Genomic DNA, 24,139 nt, shown 5'->3' with positions numbered 1-24,139 from the left:
GCCGCCCTTTAGTTTCTCCCTTCTCGGAGCAGCTGAAATGTCAGCGCCCACGACTCAGTTAGGCTCTTTTAAGATCACTGTGTTCCCAAGAGCGCCCGGCCACAGGTGCGGCCATCGGCTCACCTAACCGGGCCAGACTAAACTCCTCTGCCGCTTCCCGTCTCCCGAGCCCTCGCGGTCAGGGAGAAACAACACGGAGAGGAGAAATCCCCAGATCATCTTCAAATCTAATTTTAGGCGCTGACTCAGTGGCCCCCCCTCCCCCCCAAATACTGGAGCACAGCCGCAGGGGCAGCTTAGAGAGGAGAACCGAGCTGAGCTCCAGACCACTGAGACAAGCAACCCCAAACCCAAAGGCCGATTTTGTTTGGGTAATCAAAGCTGACCCTCCTCCCTTTCCCTCACCTCGGAGCCTCAGGCCTCTGGAAGGCTTGGGATTCCCAATAATCCTGTGCTTTTAGATACTGTACCTGAGTACAAAGGGGAGGCAGGCTTGAAAATGACTTGACTACATACACACACACACTCACACTCTCTCTCTCTCTGTCTCTCTGTCTCACTGTAGTGGATAGAGATTGAGCAGAAAGAAGTGAGACTGATTTAAATTAGGTTTTTTTGTGGAACTAATCCTACGTCTTTTTTGAATACTATGAAGAACAGATAATTAACAGTGGTTAGAACGATGGCCTGGAGTCAGGAAGCCCTGATTTCTAATCCAGTCTCAGTCATCCACCAGCTGCCAGACCCTGAGCCATGTTACTTAATCTGTTTGTTTCATTTTCCTCATCTGAAAAATGGGGATAATAATAGCATCTACCTTGCAGGATTTTTATGAGATGAAATAATTCTACTTTTTGAAATGTTTAGCACAGTGCCTGGCACATGGTTTACATTTAATAAATAGGTTTTGATTGATTGATTGTTATCCTGAAAAAAGCACTGACTGAATAAGTTTTCTGTAAATGTTATTTTCTTTTTTTTTATTTATTTTTTTTTTTTTGCTGAGGCACTTGGGGTTAAGTGACTTGCCCAGGGTCACACAGCTAGGAAGTGTTAAGTGTCTGAGACCAGATTTGAACTCGGGTCCTCCTGAATTCAGGGCTGGTGCTCTATCCACTGCCCCGCCCAGCTGCTTCCTCCCCACCTCTTTTCTTTTTAATGAAATCCTAGATTTAAAGACGTACTTCATAGCATGTCTATTTCATCCTCCCCATACTACAGTTGATGAAATTGAGGCCTTGGGGAAGGGGGACCTGGCCGGGTCTCAAGGGGAATCCCCGGGCACTGACTTTCAAATCTTGTTCTCTTTCAATATTTCATCAATACACGTTAGGAAATGTCTATGGTTCGACAGGAATGCTATTAATAAAGAGTTTGAATGTCCATTCTTTGAACTTTCCTCTATTTTAATGATTTGTAATCTTTGGAGCTACTTAATTTATTGAAAGAGATCACTGATTTCTAAAGATATTAGAAAGAAAATCTCAGAAAGGTCACACATGGGAACACCGCAAAAGTGAGGACTCAGACAAATAAACATTTGTGCTTGAGTCCTCCTTCTCAAGGGAGGAACTGCTTCGGGGGAGGAGGAGCTGCCCTCTGAGTTATCCTAGGCAGTGCCAGGTGTCCTCCTTATCCTTATTTTAAGAAGCAGTGAGGATAACCTGAGGCTCAGGGAGGTCAGCACTTAGCACCCTTAAGGAATTAGGCTCTTACATATTTAATCAGGATAGTTCACAATACAGTTTTATTTAGTATTTTGGAAACTACTCATTGGTATCAACTGCACAGTAACATAGCTGAAAAGTTCTCTCTTATTCTCTAATCACAAAGAGAGAAATCATTAACTGCTAAGGATGTGACACCGTATACCATGAAGTGGTTCGCAAAAATTAGCAGTGGTAATAAATTTCATCATAACATTGCATTAATTTAATTTAATTTTGAATTTTGAACTTAAAACACCAAAAAGAGGGAGAACATTTTCACATCCACATTATAAATTTTCATTTTAAACTTCTTTGCTTTTTAAAAGAAAGATATATAGGAGACTTTACACATATCTCCTTTTGTTCTAGTTACTTAAATTTTTTTTGTATTACAAATGAGATAGAAAGCATTACAATATATAAAATGGACTATATTAAATCAAAAAGGGTTTGCACAAACAAAATCAATAAAGCATACATTATAAGGAAAGCAGAAAGTTTAGGAAAAAAATTTAATAGTAAGTATCTCTGATAAAGATTTCATTTTTCAAATATATAGAGAATTAGGTCATATTTATAAAACTACAAGTCATTTCCCAATTGACTAATGACCAAATGCTACGAACAAATGATTTTTAGATAAAGAAATCAAAGCTGTCTATAAGTCATGAAAAGAAATGTTCTAAGTCATTATTGATTAGAAAAATGCAAATCAAAGCAACTCTGAGGTACCACCTCTCACACCTATCAGATTGGTTAATATGACAGAAAAGGAAAATGATAAATGTTGGAGAGGATGTGGGGAAATTGGGGCATATGCTATTTTAGGCAGATAGGTGGTACATCAGACAGAAGGACCTGAGTTCAAAAGCAGCCTCATACTTAATTGGACAAGTCACTTCACCCTGTTGCCTCAGTTCCCTCATCTGTAAAATGAACTGGAGATGAAATGCCAAACCACTCCATGATTTTTGCTGAGGAAATGGAGTCAGACACAACTGAAAAATGACTAAGCAGCAACAATAACGACTGCAGTGTTAGTGGAGTTGTGAACTGATCCAAACATTCTGGAAAACACTTTGGAACTATATCTAACTAGCTATAAAACTGGATTTGCCCTTTGATGCAGCAGTATCTCTATAGGGTTTGTATCCTAGAGAGATAAAAAACAAAAAGGAAGAGGACCTATAGCAGCTCTTTGTGGTCACACAGAATTAGAAACTCAAGGGATATTCCCATCGGCAGGGGAATGCCTGAGCAAGTGACATCTGTCTATGATGAATACCGTTATGTGTGACAGACTTCCCTGAACTGAGAGACAGAGTGAAAGGAGCAGAACCGGGGCACGGTACGCAATAACAGCAATACGCTGTACAGGATTCAACAGGAAGGACTTTGCTGTTCTCAACAATACAGTGATCCAGGACAATTCAGAAGGACTTGGGATGAAAAATGCTATCTGCCTCCTGAGAAGGAATTTGTGGAGTCTGAATGCAGATAGAAACATACCATTTTTTACCTTATTTTTTTGATGAGTTGGTGGGTTTTTTTGGTTTGTATTTTCTTTTACAACATGAACAATATTTGTGTTTTGCAGATTGCATGGGTATAGCCTCTATCAAATTGTTTATCATCTCAAGGAGAAAGAACTTAAAAAATGAATGTTAAAAATTGTCTTTACATGTGATTGAAGAAATGATTTTTTTTGGGGGGGGTTCTGTTTATTGGCATTACTATTAGCCTTTTCTTTTACTAGTCCCTCCTCTCCAGTAAAAAACACAGATTAATAGATGTAGTTAAGCAGCCCAAATCTACACTCTGCTTGTGCTGTTATTCTGGCCCTGAAAGCTCCAGGGCCTCAGAGGCCTGTTTCAGAGTTTGGGGGGCTCAGAGGCCAACTGAGGATCGCCTCAGGCCTGAGAGGCCCTCCCATTTGGTGGCTGGAAGGCCCCACTCTGCTGGAGTCATCACAGTTACAAGGAATAGACAGCTGCCTCTCTTTGAGGATGAATGACTGCAGTTGTGGGCATAGGCTTCTTAAAACCCTGTTTCTAGCCAGCATCTGTCTTTAAATTCAGTGGATTTTTCAGCAAGTCATTTAGTAATGATTCTAAAGTGATTGAATGGGAAAAAAACAAATGTTGGAGGATATGGAAAAATTGGGACACTAATTTGTTGGTGGTGGAATTGTAAATTGATCCAACCATTTTGGAGTGCAATCTGGAACTATGCCCAAAGAGTTATTAAACTGCCTGTACCCTTTGTTCCAGCAATACCATGGCCAGTTCTATTTCCAAAGATGATCAGGGAAAAAAGAAATTCCTGGACAAGTTGTGGTTTGTAATTGTGATGGAATACTACTACTTGGATTCCAAAGGTATAAGTAACCTGGGTAGAAAGACAATGGTGCAAACATTTTACATTGAGTTCCCAGTGTTCTTTCTCTGGGTGTAGCTGTTTCTGTCCATCATTGATCCATTGGAACTGAATTAGATCTTCTCTATGTTGAAGATATCCACTTCCATCAGAATACATCCTCATACAGTATTGTTGTTGAAGTGTATAGTGATCTCCTGGTTCTGCTCATTTCACTCAGCATCAGTTCATGTAAGTCTCTCCAGGGGCTAGGTTTTCTACAGCAAATACTGATTAGCACATAGGATCAAGTTGGAATAAGAGACTTTTTTTTTTTAAACAAAACTTTATGATTTTTCATTTGATTTGCCCACTTAAATTGCATGCGAAGATTCCTTCACTTGTTTTTAAATAAAACTTAAAACATTTTAGCACCAAATGTCTGGATTATTTGAAGATACTCTGGAATTGGAAAAGGAATTTGCAAATACTGTTGTTGGATTTTCGGTAATAGTTTTAATGCAAGGAAAGATGATTTGATTTCTTTTTAATACTACTTTTATGTAAATATTTCCTTGTTTATTAACAGAATTAATTTTTAATTTCTTGAGCATATCTAAATCGTAGTCATGAGAGTAGGCCATTATAATGGAAGCCAGTCCAGTTCTGAGTATTTGGATGTGTCTAATCTACTTTGGGTGATTTATCCTTCTCTTCTGGTGTTGTGATTTTTTTTTTTTTTGTTTGTTTGTTTGTTTTAGACATTTAAATGGCACAATAGACGGAGTGCTGGGCCTGGAGTCAGGAAGCACTACAAAGCCAACCTTAGACATAAATGAGCTTTGTGACTTTGGGCAAGCCATTTGCCCTCTGACTCAGTTTCCACATCTTTGAATTGGTGATGATAATAGTATCTACTTCTCTTTGGGTTGTTTAGGATAACATGAGATAATATTTTTTAAAGTTGCTTTTCATACTTAAAGTTCTGTATAAAAGTTAGCTGCTGCTATTATCATCACCATTGTCACTCACCACTACCTCCAACTGTCATCTGCCCTTAAGAAAAACATGAATTCAAAAAAATTATTGTCATTGTTTTCTTCTTAGTAAGAGCATAGTAAGCATTTATCTGTTATGAAATGAGATAGAAAAACATTAACTTTTTTTTTTTGAGATAGAAAACATTAACTTTTTTTTTAGGTTTTTTGAATCATTGACCAATGATGGTGACGTGTTTAGATATTTAAATCAAAGTACTTTGACCCTAACTACATTAATTTGCTTTTATACTTTGATTTTTTAACTCCTCCAAATATTCAAAATATTCCAAAATACTTGGGAAGTATTGGCAAACTTCATTACAGGCTGGGTATATAGGGAAAGGAATAAACATTTATGAAAGTGTGCTTGAGAAATATTATATTGAAATGTACTTACTACTCTTATAAAAAAATTAAAAAAAAAGGAGATTTGTTTTATCCCTCTTGGATAATTTATTAATTTAAGACTTAAGAAACAAGTGGCTCTCCTGAGGATTTTTTAAAAAAAATTGTTGTTCTTTTATGGAATAACTTTTGGGTTATTTTTTGCTTGTGAGAAATGTTTGTCAACATGGAATTTTGAAAGTCTAATACTTGTCACTTAAAATTCTGCAATAGTTTTGTGAGCATTGTTTGATCTGTGTATGACATAATTATTCAGTGTTAGCAATTAATTTCCAAATTCCTTCATTTGGCACCTCCAGAAGGTATTAAACTGGAGGTAGTTTTTAAATGGTGGAATCCAGTTTATGGAACTACAGCTACGTGCTCTCTTTTCCATAGGGGTTTTGTGGTCACTCTCTTGTTTGGAAAAAACAATTCTGAGAAGTACCTGGAACAGTGTGAGCACTCCTTTCTTCCTCCAACTTCCACAGGGATTCCTAAGGTAAGGCCCGACAGGGACCATTCATCTGTGTCTGGGGAGAGTAGCTGCTCTTACAATGATGATGATGGTGATGATGGTGGTAACGATGATGATGGTGGTGGTGTTGGTAATGATGATGGTAATGATGATGATGGTGGTGGTGGTGGTGGTGGTGATGGTGGTGGTGGTAATGATGGTGATGGTGATGTTGATGATTGTTAGGTTCTTATTAAGTGCTAAGTCGGTATTTAACAATTCTCTAGTTCAGGCCTTTAAGGGGAGTTTGTCTTGAAATTTTCCAAAATTACAACAAAAGGAAAATCTATTTGCATAATAAATTCCATTTAGTAGGATAGAATGAATGTCAGTGACAGCACTTTGAATCTATGTTACACTTGGAATATATGAAATTGAATCTCCCAGTTTTTTCTCATAAAGAATCATTTGATACATAATTTTTTTGCATGGTGATGTAATTCTTTTTAATCATTGGATTTTGTGATATGATCAGTTAGTGATTCTTGTGGTACAGGGCTGTGGTCAGAATTTAGTTCACATTAGAGCATAATAGAAAATTAATGGGATTTTTAGAAAATTGGTTTAAAAAATTTAAAAATTGGTTTTCTATAAATATTTCGTTTTTTTTTTTTTTTTTTTTTTTTTTTTTAAATGAGTGAAGAGGATTACAGAGTGACTGGTTGGGTGATAGGTTAAATGATAAGGGTATTTATGTTGAAATAAGACACTCTTGTAACATGTGATGGCTTCTCTTTAAGTGCTTAGAAGAAATGAGACGGGAAGCTCGAATGATTAAAATTGATCGAAGATTGACGGGTGCCAATATCATTGATGAGCCTCTCCAGCAAGTAAGTGCCCCAGAGGAAGAGACTTTAACACCTCCTGTGCTGGATGTGCTTCTCTTTGTGATTGCCGAGCAGTCCTCTTCATTACTGCCATGATGTGAATGACTGTGTTCAGTCCTTGGGAAGAGCTGCTAGCTAAGCCTGAATTCTCTCTGTGGGGTGAGGGGTGTGTGTCCCTCTATGGGATTGTGCCTTTAGGGCAGGAAAAACAAGGCATTGAGTGGAAAAGCCCCATAGCAGGTGTTTGCTGAGCTCAGAAGCGCCCTGCTGATTGTGGGGCACACAGGTGGAGAAGGGAGATGGGCCCTGTTCTCTAATCGCCCAGACAGTTCAGCCACAGCTTCCAAGAAAGGGTCTCCGGCAGCTCCTCGTCTCTACGTGATGGGAGTCTGGCAAGGCCTAGCACTTACCGTGTGGCTGCAGCAGGGAGCGAGGATCCTGGAGGGAACTGCAGCCTCGGTCATTATCCAAAGGTCAGGAATGGCCATGTCTGCTCCGTAGCTGGTGAGGTTGCAAGGTCCCCGACCAATGTTGGGAAGTGATAGAGAGAGCGGGACAAAGAAGGGGACCACTGGCACAGAGGGGGGAAGGAAGGGGAGGTCCTGGTGGGATCTGAGTGAGTTGTGGGATTGGAATAAGGAGAACAGCCCTCATGGCTTCTTCTGCTCCCATTCCTCCAGGCTCCTGGGCTTGGGATCAGGGTGGTGAGGGAGAGGAGGACCTTGTCCCAGCAAGCCCTATGTGGTACTAAGCAAAATGCATAATTCTTTATGGCTATTCAGAATGGGCTTCTTTTAATAGATGGACACATTAAGGAGTCTTCTTTAGGATTTGGGGTTGTCAGAAATTTTCTAGCTTTCTCCTTGGGTTATGTGAAGAATAACAAATAAGGGCAAAACATATTGATCTTTTTTTTAAAAAATTAAATTAGTTTTTTGTTCACAGTTCAAATTTCAAACTTTCTGTCTCCCTCTCTCCCTCCCTTTACATCCTACACCAGGGAAGGTTCTCCGTTGACACAGATGTGTCATGCATGTACATACATTGAAATGCATGCATACATGTGTGGATGTGTCCACATGCAAAACCATTCCCTGCATCTTTCTCTTATGAGTTCTGTCTCTGGAGGTGGAGAGCATCTTCCTTCATAGAAATTTTGTAGCTGCTCTGAATATTTATAATACTCAGAATAGCTTAGTTGTTGACAGTTATTCTTCAAACAATATTGCTGTTACTACGTGCAATGTTGTCTTGGTTTCCTCTGCGTTATTTCATGCAGGCCTTTCCACCTAATCCTAAAACCAACCTGCTCATCATTTCACAGTGCACTAGTATTTCATTACAAGGATTCCGTAATTCACTTTTCAATTCTTTACCATTATAAAAAGAGCTGCTATCATTATTCCAGAACGCACAAGTCCTTTTCCTTTTTGCCCTGATCACTTGGGGAAACAGACCTGATAGTGCTATTGCTGGGTCAAACGGTAAACAATTTTTAACTCTCTGGGCATAATCCAGATTGCGCTCCACTTTTCTAATGCAGACATCTGATATTGTTTAATGCCGTTATAAAATTAGATATTCCCTTTTTTTTTTTTAAAGTGAACCTCCTAAAGGTTAACTTCAAGTTATATCATTGGCTGATCCATTGGTGTATATTTCTCCTAGCATATTTTAAATAAAATTTATGACTCTATTTCAGAGGACCAAAATGGAGATTGTGCTTTCATTGTGACCCAAATTTTGGCTAGATGAGCTATAGTGTCAAAGTGGGTTAATTAAGGAAAACATTCATCCATAAAAATACTGTAGTAAGATACCTTGGAGCCTCAGGGTGCTGGGAGATCACCACACTCGGCATTGTACCCCTGGTGGGGAACTCCCTTTCTCCTGGGAACCTCGCACCTTTATCAGAATGTGGTCCGGGAAGGTGCCTCCCAGAAGCGGTTCTGGAGCGGCGCTGGAGGCGTGAGCGTGGTCTGGCCACACAGACCCGGGGTGCTGGGTTTGGCTTTGGGGCGGTACGCTTGCCTTCCTGGCCTAACGGCATTCTGTGTCTGTGTTTTCCCCTGACATTCCAGGTTATCCAGTTTTCCTTGAGGGATTATGTCCAGTATTGGTATTACACACTAAGCGATGATGAATCTTTTCTCCTCGAAATCAGGCAGATGCTCCAGAATGCGCTCATTCAGTTCTCCACCAGGTGAGGCTGCGCGCTGTGCGGGGAGCACGCCAAGTGAAGGGCAGGAAAGGGGGTTCTGACCTGCTGAATGGGCGGAGACCAGGCCTGCCACCAGTGCTCCTGGTGGGAGATTGGAGGGAAGCCAGGGGCCCATCTAAGTGTTGGGGAAGGAGATGTTCTTAGCCTTGGTCTGGAAAAGGTCGGCAGGAAGAGGTCGAGAGACAGGCAAACAGCTGGGATCAAAAGGGGGGGGGGAGAGCTCTGAAATTAGGGCTCTGAGGAGATTGTGCTGAATCTTGACTCTGTTTGTTTTCTGTGGTAAAATTCCCCATCCATTTTGAATGTTCTACTTGACTTGTAATTATTTTTAACAGCGATCAGGAAGTGTTAATTAGATCCAGATGACCTACCTTGGGATTAGAATGTTCTAAACTTGCTTTTTATTCTGCTAGAGGAAAAGTTGTCTTTTGATTTAGGAAACTTCTATCAGCTCTGCATTTCTGATTATCTGGGATTACTTAATTTGATTCAAAAGAAAAGCATTTTCTTCCATCTCTTTCCATTGATTGAGCTTTGTAATGAGAAAGTTTCATTTTGCTTGATTATTGCAAGCTAATAGTTGGATACCCAGAAAAAGTATTTGTTGAATATGTGAATAAATGTATGAATATACAGATGGATGGATGGATAAATACGTGGATGGATGGATGGGTGGATGGAAGAATGGATGGATGGATGGGTGGATGGATGGATGGATGAATGCATTTCAGCCTTGACTCCATTTTTGACTGACCCCTGTTTGCTTCTGGGAATTGTGGGAATGGACATTGACTGTGGGCCTTCCCTAGGATTGAGAAGAGCAGAACAAGTCGATGATTCCGATTTTGCTCCTTAGCTGTATTTCTGAGATTTTTGTTTCTCCCTGTGTGGTTGAAGACCTCCTTCTCCTGCCAAGGATGCATCACCTCTACAAACCTCTGGCCAGAAGCTCAGGAGAGTCTTAACCTGAGCCTGAGGTGATCACATCCCCCGTGAGTGGCACTCTGAGGGGCTCTTAGAGTATCCTGAGAGAGTCCCCACATTTTGTGGATGCAAAGCCAGAAACGCAAAATAAGAGACTTCTCTGCTTTGCTTCATGGTGTCCATGGATTAACCCAAGCAGCAACTAGGCTGAAGAGAAGTTCAGGGAAGTGCATGAAAAAGATCTATAAGCCAGGAGCGAGCCCAAGTGCTCCAGGATCAAAGGTCCTTTGCCAAGATAGAGGACAAAGGAGGGCCCTGAGGGAGCACCCTCAGCCAGACACAAGACATATTTCCCCTCAGCCACAGGGAAATTCAGGGAGACTGGAAGTTCAGTGGGGCAGCTAACCGCCCCCTGCCTTGGGCTTCCCTCAGGCCTCCAGGGGCTGCTTTGGGAAATCTTTGCTTGGCTTGTTTGATAGAGGAAGCTTCAGGCCTGAGGATCAGGATTCTTTGAGCTCTCATATTAATTAGAAAAAGGCTGTCTGATTTTTTTAATTCACCAAGTGGTAGAAATGGTTGGAAGAGGTCCCCTAATCAATCAGTCAGTATTTATTAAGCACCTACTGTCCCGGGCTAAGCGCTAGGGATACAAAAACAGGAAAAAGAGTTCCTGTCCTCAAGAAGTTTACAGTCTAAGTGGGAGACAACATGCAAGCAAATATATACATTCACTCTATGCCCATCATGAGTAGGAAATAATTAACAGGGAAGGCGTTAGAATTAAGGGGGTTAAGGAGGGCTTCCAATAAAAGATGGGATTTTAGTTGGGGCTTAAAGAACGTCAGGGAGGTCAGGATTTGGGATGGAGGAGGGACAGAGTGGATGGGTGACACACACCCCCTGGGAGGATTCCCAGAGCCAAGAGCCGACATGTCTTATTTGTGGAACAGTCGGGGGTTTTGTCACTAGATAGAAGAAGTCTGTCTCAGGGTGAGGGGCCTGGAGAGCTTGGAGGGGCGAGGTGAGGGAGGGCTCTGAATGCCAAGCAGAGTTTTGTTTTTGTATCTGACATAGTCAGATCTGAGTTTTAGGGAAGCCCCTTCTTTGGCTGGATGGGGGTGAAGAGAACCGAGGTCTGCCGACCCCAGGGCAAGGAGGACCGAGCCAGGGCCATGTCAGAGGAGAGAAGGGACTGGCCTGGAGAGAAGCTCTGGCCGATTTAGCCATAAGAAGGAAGGAACAGAGTATGAGATGGCTCTGCTTTGATGAGTAACATCAGAAGGTTATTGGACAGATAGATTCTTACCATAAATTATTTGAAAATGGCTTTGAATAATAACTCAGGCCACATGTTTGCTGAAAACCGTACTTGTGTCCTCATATGGACACAAGCAGTCTTTAACTCTGTTTACGAATCCATTCCCTGGTTTAGTGTTTGTTGGATCTTGGAATAGATTTGTGTACTGCCCCTCTCCCAAGACCTTTCTGTTACAAACACGTATTTGTACGGATTCAGCAGAAATGGTGTTTTTTGGCTAACGATCTCAGTTTTTAGTATCATCTTGACGCTTAGATATTTTCATTATTTATAATATTTAAAAGTCATTCCCTAAGTGGTGAATTGTGACCTATGTTTAACACATGTTAAGTGGAAGTTATCAGTATGGACTTAAATATCAACAAATTAAACAGAACACTCGAGATGAGAACAGATGGCACCTCATTCATGGTTTCATCTTCTGACTTCCAAATCTGTTTCAATGAACCTCCTTTCAAGGACTACACTAAACGATTTCTAAACAGTATCTTTATTTTTCTAAAACCAATAAATAGGGATACATTTGAAAATCATTTTCCTACGATTACTAGAAAAGGCTTCTGCTGGTCTTTTTGGCTCGGGCGAGGCTGTTCGTTATTTTAAAGTTGACAGTTTAGGTTTAGGCTGGAGATTGAGAGGTCTTTCTTATTGTAAGAGTTAGGTAAGATTTGGTGCATGTCAAGACTTAGACAGACCTTATAAGTACCATTGAAACATTTAGCCACAAAATGATCCAATCCCCCACCCCCAAATGGCTCCTTTGGGCTTCTTGTCACTCTCCCAGCTTTTTAAAATTGAAAATTTATTAATTTAATAATTATTAATATTAAAATTGACTTTAATGCCATGAGCCTTTGCTAATTTACTCATGTTTACTAATGTTTACTTCTGGGGAAATTATACATTGGGTTAATTATAACTTTTTTTTTTAAAAGCTGATGACCACCAGAGTTCCCTGTCCTCCTTCCAGTAAAGGTATTGGGATACATGGGAGCCGCCTGACAGTGGCAGCTGGAGATCCAACCCAGAACGGATCTCCTCTTGTGAGAGGGTGATACCAGAAGATTGAGAGGCAGTTGCTGATCTCTGACCTCTCGGATCTAGAGGCTGTTGCGTTGTCTGACCTCCCTCCTCTTCCCTCTGCCTCCAATTTATTCATTCCCAGTCCACAAGCAACACCTGTGTCAGCAAAGGCTGACCCACAGCTCCTTCAGATGCTGTGATCCACAGCTGAGGAGGCTCTCGAAGGATTGACCTGCCCCTTAACATAAAGGACTTGGCGATTCCCAGGTCTCTTTGCATGTTCCTTCCTGCCATTACCTGCTGAGATAATCCCAGACTTGGGGCCTTCTCTGCCTGGCTCTTGGTGCCCTCTGCTGGAATCTGGTCATGGAAGAAACAGAGCCCATGCAGGAGCTGAATTCCTCAATATTTAATTGTTGATTGTCTACAAGGAGCCTCTATTGACCTAAATTTCTTCCCCCCCCCCCCCAGAATATCATTTTTCTTGCTTTATGTTGCATTTCTGCTTTATTGCTTTGGGAGGTTTTTATGACCTAAGTTTCATTAGATCACAGTCTTTAGAATGGGGAGACTTAGCTTCTAATCCTATTCCTATTCAGATCTTTCATATGAGAAAAGCAGCCCCGGGTCCAGACGAGTTAGAAATGAAGCCCACATTCAGAGCCAGGACCTCTGACCTCCATTCCCCTTTCCTGCCACTCATCTGTTAGCTTGTCTAGTTAGTGCCTTCTCATCATGAATCTGTATGTGTATCAATGTGTTTTAAATAGTTTTTTTTTTTAATACTGATAAATGCTTATTATTGACTAAGTATTATTGAGAAAGTGATTCCATTTCGTTGTCCTAGAATTAGTTACAGAGACAAATGAGGATTGTTTTGGATCATGGACTGACTCTGGGGCATCTGTGACTATGCTCCTTTGATTTCGTCTAGCAGACGTTTGGCATTTTCCCCGAGTCGTGCCTCTGAGAGGCCATCGGAGGGTCTTTTGAATCCCAGCGCCCAGGTTGGAGTGCTGCCTCTGACACTTATCCCTTATGTGACCAAGACACGTCCCTTGGCCTCTTGTAAGTGTCTCAGGCCTCCTGCAGCTTCAAAGAGTTTTCCACACCATGAAGTTCCCCACACAGATGAAACAGAAAATGAGCAAAAGAAATGCCTCTGGCCAGACTGGTTCTTCCACAAACAAACGCGGATTCATAGCAAACGAAACAGGGAGCCGTCACTTATTTTAACAGTGTCCAGCTTTCTTTGTGCTACCTTCTAAGGGGGAAGGCTTTATGTTCTTTTGTTACGGGACATGGGGAGGAACTGGATCAGGAAGGTTCCTGAGATATTTTCTGTGCAAGGCTCTGAGGGAATGGCTGGCCCGTTCCTGGAGCCACCGCAGGATTCACAGGAGCCACGTGAATGAGAGTGAAACGCAGTCAGATGCCCCTGCCTGGAAGGGGCTCCCGGGAATGTCTCTCCCACTGCTTCCCCGGGCCCGGGGCCTGCCTTCTGTCCGCAGCATTGCTCATGCCCGCCTCTCCCTTGTGTCTGTTATTAGGTCGAAAGAGATAGACTGGCAGCCTTACTTCACCACCCGCATCGTGGATGACTTTGGCACCCACCTGCGCGTTTTCAGGAAGGCCCAGCAGAAGGTGGCTGAGAAGGATGAGCAGGCCAAAGGTAGGCCTTGGGCTGGGGCTGGTCAAAGGTGGGCCTCGATTTGGGGCTAGCCAAAGGTGGGCCTTGGGTCAAAGGTAGGCCTTGTTCCAGGGCCAACCACCAGGTTCACCTCCCCAACCTTCAGGCTCGCCTTCCCAGCCATCGGGTTCGCCTCCCTGGCCATCGGCTCTCCAGCTCTGTTTCCTTCCTGCAGGTTCCGCCGAAGACCTGGTGGAGACCTTCTTCGAGGTGGAGGTGGAGATGGAGAAGGACACCTGCCGTGACCTGGTCTGCACCTCTGCCAAAGAAGAAGAAGGTGGCCTTTTTTCCTTGTTATGACCCTGCTAAAGGTGGGGCCTGTGCGTAAGCCGCCTAAAGAGGAGTTAGCTGGAAAGGGCAGAGGGCAAAAGCCAGCATTAAAGCTGAAGTCGGGGCTCCCTGAAGGTCACGGGCTCCCAAGTGGAAGGGCCAGCTGGATTCAGAACGCGGCCTTTGGCTCTGAGTCACCCCAGGGGTGCAATAAGGAGCTCTCGCCTCCAGAAGGGGGCGTAGATGAAGAGGATTGTTGACTAGATGTAAATTTTCATTTTGTGCATGATGTTGGAAAAGTAATCAAATTGAGCAGAAATGTTTGATCCATAAAACGGGGGCAATAGCCGTCTCTCTAGATAAGTCCAGGAGGGGCGAGGAGAGGGCTTGTCCCCAGCTGTGTGGGATGGAGTGCTCCAAGAGCCCGGTTCTGGGACAGGATCTTTGCCACACGGATTACCCACCTTTCCTGGGCTCGGCCCTGAGACGGTGGTGTTCCCTAGCAGTCTGCAGTTGCTTCAGGCAATTATTTTTTGTTCCTGGTGGCTCAGGGCTTGGGCTGATTGAGGAGGGGTCCCCAGCTCTCTTTCTTCCCTTCTGCCATCTTGCCTCCTTGTTGGTAGGAGGCAGAGGCAGACAGAAAGCCAGAGGTTCTCAGCTCTCCGTTCAGTTCCCTGAGAACACTTGTGAACTTGGCAGTTTCAAACAGGATGTGAAACCGAGTTTAGAGATGACCCACAGGTTTAATTTCTCTCCCTGTCCTTTGTAATGGATCCATCTAGAAAAAGAAACAGCATCATGCTTTTTTCTCTCAGATATCAGAGTTGTTGAATGCTTAGTCAGGATTTAGAAGTAAGACCTTTTTTTTTCCCTTCATTTTTACACTCTGGGGAATAGGGAATGCAATTTATTTGGGGAATAAGAGGTTAAATATCGGTAAGTTTCCTGCTAGAGAACATGGCCCAGTGAGTAGAGAGCTGTGCTTATAGTTGGATTCCCAGCTCCCCCCTGCCCCTGCCCCGGGGACAAGGGCAGTCGAGTCTGGATGTTCTTGGGGAGGCCTTAGTGGGACCTGCGGGTACCGCCCTCAGGCTGTTTTCACACTCACAAGAGTTATTGAATGAGAGAGCTTTACAAATTAGAAAGTAGTCATTATTATATTTTTGCCACATTTACTTTTATTTTGAAAGTTTAAACCAAGATCTCATATAGCAGCTTAAAAGTTTATTGGGCTTTGCCTTTTATGTAATAGATACTTTCTGAAAAGTGAAATATTCAACGCACTTTTAGAAATTGAACTTTGACTAAATTGACTATTGATATATAGATTCAGGTATTCAGCTCTTGATTTGATTTTTCAGTATGTGTAAAATGTGTAAAGCTTTAGGTCCCATTCTTACTATCAAAAAGTTCTTGACTGCCCTTCAGAGGAAGGACACTTTTTATATTGGCGTTAATCGTCCTTTCGTTCCTTTGGGGCCTGGGAGCCTTATTGCTATTCCAAACCTAATGCCTGTGTTTCTGGGCCGCTGCTTGTCCCAACATGGGGAGTTCTGTGGGGACGCAGAGTGGCGTGTTGGAGAAGACCCAGGACAGGGTAGGCTGTGACACAGATATGAGGCTAAAGATTTTGGGAATTCTCCGGGATTAAGAGAATGAGAAAAGGGAGCAGCCCTAGCTGGAACGCGGGCGCTGCTGGGACACAAGCGCAGTCTTCTTCATAGACCGTCTCGTGGGGCCTTGCTAGCCCACCGCTCTGACTCATAATTGTCAAGCACGCTTCTCGTTCCAAGATGGCAGAATGTAGATGCTGTTCATTGTTTTCTTCATAGCAGATTAAATTGATTCCCTTTTGACCTTTTTTAAAAAATTAGATTTTTATTTCAATGGACCTTGAGTTGTAAAAATATTTCTTATGCCCAAACATATTAATATAGAAACAAAACTGAAACCTTTGAGTGGAGTCGTATAATGCGGTGCCATTTGAGTGTGGACACGTCAGACTGGGTGCTATGGCAAATAAAACTCTCCAGAGTCTTTGGTCTACTCTTCTTTTAACATATAAATGTTGATGTGGAGGCGCTCCTTCCTTAGAACTGGTAATAAAGGAAGTTCGGCTTAGTGATCCCATCATCCAGCACTAAATCTGAGAGCCTGCGTCTCTGTGAGATGAATTTATCAACGTCTTCCTCTGGCCCCATAATTCCCGAGAGCAGAGAGGAACCTTGTAGTAAGTGCCTTCCGGGAAGCACAGGAAAAGTACATGATGTTTAGTGTTTTCCATTGTGATTGTTCACCAAGAAAAGAAATACCAAGAAATTGACTCACACTTTTCCAGGATTTCGTTAGTATTGACTTTGTGCTCATTATATTATTAGGATGTGAAGAATATTAGAAGTCAGATAGAAGCTCTTTGGAGAAAACTGAAAGTCTTTCATAATGTCAATTCTACAGAGCTTTCAGTGGCTCTGTGGCTAAAACTAAAGACTCCAACTTGTCCCAGGATGATTAATAGCCAGTATCTTATCTGGAGAACAGTAGAGAAGTGTACACTTTGTGTCTCTGTGCTGGGGTGTGCTTGCCACCAAAGTCACAAGCTGTTACAGTTAGAAAACCAAAGAGCTTTTCTGATGAGAGAAGATATCTCAGGAAAGTTCAATGTGTGAGGAGCACCTACAGAATTAATATTTTTAAGGACGGGAAGAGTGAATCAATAACAAGTAGGAAAATGATCAGGAGCCCACCATTTAGATGAGCTGGAGACCTCCTCAGCCCAAGGTTTCCTCCCCTGTAATGTGCCTTTTACTGCCCCGAGAGCCCTGGGACTTGGAAGTCCTGTTGGCTCGCGCCCTGGCGTGACTGATTGTTTTTTCTCTGCCTTCTAGGATTCCTTAGGGATCTGTGTGAGGTTTTACTGTATTTGTTGCTACCTCCTGGAGACTTCCAGAACAAGATCATGCGATACTTTGTCAGGGTAAGCTTTTGCATCTTCTTGGCTCAGCCCCTGGGGCTCCTTCTGGGCCGGCCCTCAGCCCCTCTCTGTTATATGGTTCTTCACATGGCTCGGATGGACGTCCAGAATGGGTCACGGCCTATCTGTTCCCTGCCATCACCAATGCCTCGGTCTTCCTTGCCTCTCCCACGTGCTGAGGAGGAGGTTTAGGTGCTGGCACTTTTTTGGTTTTTACAACCACATGTCCCCAAGCCCTTTTCCCTCCACCATCTTATCATGGCAAGTCACGTTAGTCGTTTGGTCCTGCTTTTCACAGAGCCATCAGAAGTCCGTGAGGGTCCCCATGGCTCTGCGGTCTGCCTCTTTGATGGGTCTGAGGCCTCTCTCCAAAACATAGAGGCAGAAGAAAAGCCAAGTCCCATTATTTTCACTTGTGCTTTCATTTGCTTAGCAGATAGTGACTGCCTTTGATTCTGATTTGTATAGATCGGCAGTTCACAGAGGACCCCTTTATACTTGGAAAAAAATAAGTGTCTCTCTTCCCCTCTCCCCCCGAAAAAAAAAAAAAAAAAAAAAAAGAGAGAGAGAGAGAGAGAGAGAGAGAGACCTTTGTTGATGTGCGTTTTATCTATGGACATTTGCTATATCAAAAATGAACCCATTTTAGTGTTAGTTTGAATAGTTTTGACTTCATGAATCCACTGGAAGGGACTTAGATTCTTGACGAGTCTCTGGATCATATTTGGAGAAACATTGGTAGAGTCAGTAAGAGTGGCTGGATGGAAATGTTCAGGAAAGTCTTCCTGGGAAGCAGGCTCCGGCTAAGGGCCAGGTTTACATTCGGGAGTTGGAGAGGAGTCCAGCAAAGCAAGAATCAATGTTGATGTTTCTGAAACCTTCTCTTGCTCATTATTTTAAAGTTTTATGATGTTAGATTGTTCGTGGATCAGTGTTGGTGTTTCTGGCAGAATAATTGTTCATAAATGTTTCCTAGAGAAATGGGAGAGAATTAAATGTGGTTTTTTGTTTGTTTATTTTTAGGAAATCCTTGCACGTGGAATTCTTCTTCCATTAATAAACCAACTCAGTGATCCTGATTATATTAATCAGTACGTCATATGGATGGTAAGGGCTATAATGGTTTTTTAACTTCACTCTAATATATTAAAAACATAATTTGAAATTTTGTGGTTGCTTTGAAAGAAAATTGCCTTTGTGCAGATGACAGATCAGCTTTATATCAACTTCGGAGGGCAGCAGGATATTCAAAATATATATATATATTTTTTTTAATATTTGGTGCATTTCAAATGATTTTTCAAAATTCTTTGTGATTGATCAGGGTGTACTAAAAATGAACCTAAGTTCATTTAGAGAAGAATAGATTAAACATTTGTATAGAGACATAATTTTTCTTAATTCATGAACTGGCCTCCTAAATTTTCAGATTTTTGTCCCATAGATTCGTGATTCCAATTGCAACTATGAGGCCTTTATGAACATTATTAAATTAAGTGACAACGTGGGTGAGCTCGAAGCAGTCCGGGATAAGGCTGTTGAAGAATTACAATATCTTCGGTCCCTGGATACTGCAGGTGATGGTAAGTAAGGCTCCTTAAGCCCTAAATTGTAGACTTCTGGGTTCCCATGTCACTCTGTCTTTAAAGCCAAGTATGGCATTGCATTTCAGGAAAGATCCTAGAGCCCCCTGTGAGGGATAGGAAGCCAGGAGAGAAGGCAGCTGCCCTCACCCCTCCATGGCCTGCTATCCCCACAGGGTGTGTGTCCGGTGCAGGGGGAAACAAATACATCCAATTGGGCCAGCCGGAGAAGGAGGTTGGACTAGCTAGTGATGGAGCCTCTCATTGATTTTCAAAATGTCCCTTAAAAAAACCAAGAGAAATGGCTGCATATCCCTTTGGGTGACAAGGATATCAAGGGGCTTCTCTTGGACCCTCAGGGAGAAGTCTCAGTGTGCTCAGACATTCTGCTCGAGGAGACAGGGAGACTGCCAGCTCTGGCCACATTGGCTCCCGAACAGCTGCTTTTCACCCTGCTTCTAGGCTTCCTCTGCAAGCAGTAGGAAGAGGGATAGGAACCACGCAGCCTGCTTCCTTCCTGTGACCAGGAGACCAGAGAAAGGCTCTGTGTGACAGTAGTAGCAACCACAAGAAAGTTCTCTGGAGAGAGCCCCGGGCACATGTCAGAGTTCCCCTGGAGGCCTTGAAAACCTCAAGGTGAATGTAGTGATAACCCAAGTGGTATTGGAGCACTTAGCCTGGGACAGTGGAAGTACACAAGGGCTCCGGGTTCCCTAATACTCTCTTCTGACTTGAGATGCCACAGAAAAGTCCTGAAGGCCTCCCCCAAAAATCTTAAAATTCAAGGTGACCTTACCTTGGCAAGTGGAGTGTACTGTGACCTCAGGACAAAAGAACTCGTGACCTTACCCAAAAGTACAGCAAGTTTTGGCCCATCACAAAGCTTAGAGACCCAGAAGAGTTGAAGCAAGACATTTTAAAAAATTAAAAACTCTAGAGGAAAAATCATAAATAGTTAAGAATCTTGGATTTCCCTGAAAACCATGATTTATAAAAAAAAAAAAAAAAAAAAAAAAAAAAAGGCAGGAAAACTATATTTCAAGAAATCATAAATGAAAACTGAAAAATCTAGAACCTCAGCTCAGCGTCTAAAGGGAAATGGTGTCAAGGTAGTGATGATCCGACTTACACCTGCCACCTCCCGTGTCTCCCTCAAAGGGCTCTGCTGCTTCAGCTGGACTAGTGAGACCGCCTGGCTGGTGGGGTGACTGGCACAGGAATTGCTGCCATGATTAAAAAAAAAGTATCCAGATAAAAGGTTGATAACACACACACTCACACACACACACACACACACACACACACACTCTCTCTCTCTCTCTCTCTCTCTCTCTCTCTCTCGCTCGTCTCTCTCATCTCTCGTCTCTCTCTCTCGAATTAGATCTGAATGTGAATCAGACTTAACAGACATTACTAGCAAGGATAGGATGGGGGGGAGTGAAACTGAAAGGAAACCGGCCCGAGGTAAAACAGGCTTCCTGAAAGAAGGACTAAGGGGGGGAAAAATAGAAAAGCAAAGAACAAGAATTCCAGAGTGACTCCCAAATTGAAAAAGGACTAAACAGATCATCCTTTGTGATTGTAATGAAATATTATTTTCCCTAAGAAATAAGAGGACAATTTTCCAATCTGTGGACTGTAAACAAAGGGACATGGATGGAACTTCGAGAACAATTCTTACAAGAACAGCTTGGTAAAGAAAAACCATTTTAAAAGGCTTCAGCTCTCTAACCAAATGCAAAAGCCAGCCAAGTCTTCAGAATACTTCTGATGAAGCTTGGTAGCCTTCAGGAGATGGGAGGTGCAGATTATCGTACTTGTCTCTTGAGGAACCTGTATGTAGGTCAAGAAGCAGCACTCAGAACCAAATAATTGGTTTAAGATATTGGAAAAGGAGTACAACAATGCTGTATATTGTCATCTTATTTATTTAACTTAGAAGTAGAGCACATCATATGAAATGCCAAACTAGAAAAATCAAAAGCTGGAATTATGCTTGCCAAGAGAACTATTAACAATTTTAGGTAAGCCAATGATGCCATTCTAATGGCAGAAAGTGAAGAAGAGTTAAGAAGCCTTTTGACGCAGGTAGAAGAGGAGAGTGTAAAAGCTAATTTGGAGCTTACTGTAAAAAAAAAAAAAAAATGTGTGTGTGCGTGTCTGTGTGTGTGTATAAGCTCATGGCATCTGGTTCTATCACTTCCCGGCAGATTGAGGAGGAAGAGATGGAAACAGTGTTAGTTTACATATTCTTGGACTCAAAAATCACTGTAGACATTGACTACAGCCTTGAAATGAAAATTGCTTGTTCCTTGGAAGGAAAGCTATGGCAAATCTGGATAATATGCTGAAAAGCAGGGATAGCCCCTTGCTGACAAAGGTCTGTACAGTCAAAGCTGTGGTTTTTCCAGTAGCAGTGTATGACTGAGAGTTGGAGTATAAGGAAAGCTGAACGCTGCAGAACCTCTTTTCAAGTTGTAGTGCTGGAGAAGACGCGAGAATCTCTTAGACAGTAAGGAGTTCAGATTATTCAAAACTTGAATTAATTCAGGCTTTTCTCTGGAGAGTCAGGTACTGCAGCTGAAACTTACTTTGTCTACACAATAAGTTGGGATTCATTTGAAAAGATCCTGAACATTGAACATTGTTCAATGTTCCTTCAATGGGAACATTGAAGGTAAAGGAAAAGGGGACAGCAGAGGATGAGGGAGATAGAGTGTCATGGAAGCAGTGAAATGAGCTTGGACAGATTTTGGGAGATAATGAAGGAGAGGAGGGCCTGGTGTGCTGTGGACCATAGGCTCCCAACAAAAACACAAAGACAAGTTAACAGTTGTGGTGTCAAAAGCTAACGGCCATTGGAACATTTTTAAAATGTACATAAGCGAGCAGAAAGAAGGTAAAATCCGAAGCATGGACAAGCTGGACACTTCTTGAATGCAATATATGGAATTTAGTATATGAGTGTAAACTATCAAGCTGTATAAAATGGGAGTTTGTGGTTTCCTGTAATGTCTGGGTTAGCTCTCTGGAAGGCCTCGGAATCAGAGTCAGGATCAGTCAAAGTCCTTGGTCTTTAGGAGAAGTGAAGGAGGCAGGCAAGCTGCCACATGGCTTGCCAAAGATGAATCCTGGACTCTGGAGTCTGAAGCCTGAATTCTCTCTCCTCCTGGTCCTGCGTCAGAGCGACTCTGACTCTCTCCTTCAGCCCTCCAGTCCTTGCCTCCAATTACCTCACCACCACACATTCAGGAAGCACCAATGGTGAGGAGAGCCATCACATCATCATCTCATCTAAATATATGTATATAGAGCCATTATCTCACATCATCTAGGTAATTAATTAGCCTTAAGTGCTCTGCTGTCTGATTCAAGTACACCTTTTCAGAGTTTCAGCCCTCTACAGTTTCCTCTATAGTTCTCTTTGTTATTTTTCTGTTTGGAAATGCCTTTTTTGGTATATAAATTCAGATTAAAAATAAAAGGAAAAAAGAAGTCACTCGCAGTGGGGGAATCTCTGGGGGCCTCCTAAATAAAAATGGAAACATTAATGAAAACAGCATCCCATCTATTGAAAAAGTACTAATTTCTTCTTAGTCATCACATCTAGATTGTCATCTTTAAGGAAAGGAGTCATCTTCTCTGACTTCTCTGTTCTTGTAGCTTCCCTTTGGCCTGACTTAGTGTCAAGCATTCGTTCATCGATCAAATGTGCAATAAAAGTGCAGATTGTCCACTCAGGTGTGTAAGCAGGAAGTCTACTCAGTGGAGGACCGATCCCTTCTAAACACTAAAGGTAGTGCAGCTGCTCTCTCCTTACCAAGATGAAGTTTGTAAGTGTGCTCCCTAAATGCCCCTGATCCCTCACTTGAGAGGTGGTTCACCTAGGGTTGTGCAAAGCAGAAGCCAGTCTTGTGTGTTAGCCATTTTTGTTTGTCGCAGCTGAAGGTGGAATCTTGGTTAATGTACTGCTAAAACTTTCAGTGTCTTCATCATTTTATATAGATAGATATAGATATATGTTTCATGTATTAGATATGCATGGTGTATATTACATCTTTGCCGTGTATCAGAGTATATCATTTTATTTTCTGCTGATTATCAAGCAGATGAACTGTTAGAAGAGAAGGATAGAATTTTCCCTGTTACCCATCGGAGTGATGATATCAGAACAAGCATAAATTTACTTAAACAGTTATATTTTATTACTTATATTTTATCTTTCATTAAAATAAATTAAGAGGGTTTTTTGGCTAAATTATAGTGTTTACATATTGAAATATATATATATATGACATATACTTAAGAGTCTAATATGTACATTCATTGTGTTTATTTTTAGATATCAACACTATCAAAAATCAGATTAATAGTTTATTATTTGTAAAGAAAGTATGTGACTCCAGAATACAGAGGTTGCAGTCAGGCAAAGTAAGTAATGTAAATTTTTTAAATAATAGCTTTTAATTTTCAAAATATATGCAAAGATAGTTTTCAGCATTCACCATTGCAAAAGTGATCAGCTACCTTTGCTTTGAGTTGCTTATCTTTGCCTTTTATGTGTAAGGCGGGAAGTCTGCTTGATGCTTTTATGTCTTGATTATTTCCTATGAAGATAAGAAGAATTTTGAGAGATAATATTGTCCTCTTTCACTTGTCTTTTCAGGAAATAGATACTGTGAAACTGGCAGCACACTTTGGGAAACTTTGCACAGTCCCCTTGGACAGCATTCTTGTAGACAATGTTGCACTACAATTTTTCATGGGTAGGTAAGACTTGACATGAAAACAAGGTTGGTGTTTAAGATACTAATCATGTTACGAGCAAGAAACTATTGATGAGGAGCAGATTTTCAAGTCCTTGCGACATTGGAGATCAATACAGTTTTGAAATAATGTAAACCTTAGAGATGCTCCTGGTGCTCAGATGCCATCAGTGTCAGGAGCTCCTGACCCAATTTTGATTGATGGCTTCCTTGCCATTTAAAGCCCTGGGGGACCGCTTGGGGCACTCTGATGTGGAACCAGAAGCCAGGTTTGCTTCTGCCCCAGGTTCACCTTCTGTCCACGATGTCCCGCTGCCCTTTGTTATTTCTGAGAGTGTGATCTTTGTGAGCGAAGCTCCTCCAAACACTTTCAGCAGTGCTGTGTTATGAAAATGTTCAATTTTTTGAAATGAATAGAAATGATTTTATAGGTCTTAATTGAAATCCCAATGTTCTACAAAGAGTGGTCCCCAAAAGACAACCTTTCTTTTGATAGCATATTCTCATTTCCTTATTATTCTTGTAAATGTTGTTCTGGGTT

General features: G+C 41.9%; 1 protein-coding gene across 3 annotated transcripts in view; it reads left to right on the top strand.

Annotated features, from left to right (window-relative positions):
- The window catches only part of SNX13 (sorting nexin 13), an 85,829-nt gene that overhangs the window by 30,997 nt on the left and 30,693 nt on the right, over nt 1–24,139 (top strand). For all 3 annotated transcript variants that reach the window (XM_074269796.1, XM_074269794.1, XM_074269795.1), the window contains exons 3-12: nt 5,888–5,990; nt 6,746–6,835; nt 8,914–9,035; nt 13,869–13,990; nt 14,184–14,285; nt 17,164–17,252; nt 18,273–18,356; nt 18,694–18,832; nt 23,175–23,263; nt 23,499–23,598. In XM_074269796.1, the coding sequence (XP_074125897.1) occupies nt 5,888–5,990; nt 6,746–6,835; nt 8,914–9,035; nt 13,869–13,990; nt 14,184–14,285; nt 17,164–17,252; nt 18,273–18,356; nt 18,694–18,832; nt 23,175–23,263; nt 23,499–23,598 (1,040 nt within the window). The remainder of the gene's footprint in view (nt 1–5,887; nt 5,991–6,745; nt 6,836–8,913; nt 9,036–13,868; nt 13,991–14,183; nt 14,286–17,163; nt 17,253–18,272; nt 18,357–18,693; nt 18,833–23,174; nt 23,264–23,498; nt 23,599–24,139) is intronic.

This window comes from Sminthopsis crassicaudata, chromosome 5, assembly GCF_048593235.1.
Source record: "Sminthopsis crassicaudata isolate SCR6 chromosome 5, ASM4859323v1, whole genome shotgun sequence".
Taxonomy (NCBI): Eukaryota; Metazoa; Chordata; class Mammalia; order Dasyuromorphia; family Dasyuridae; genus Sminthopsis; species Sminthopsis crassicaudata.
The sequence above is the reverse complement of the archived record's forward strand: the minus strand, read 5'-3'. Positions and strand labels throughout refer to the sequence as shown.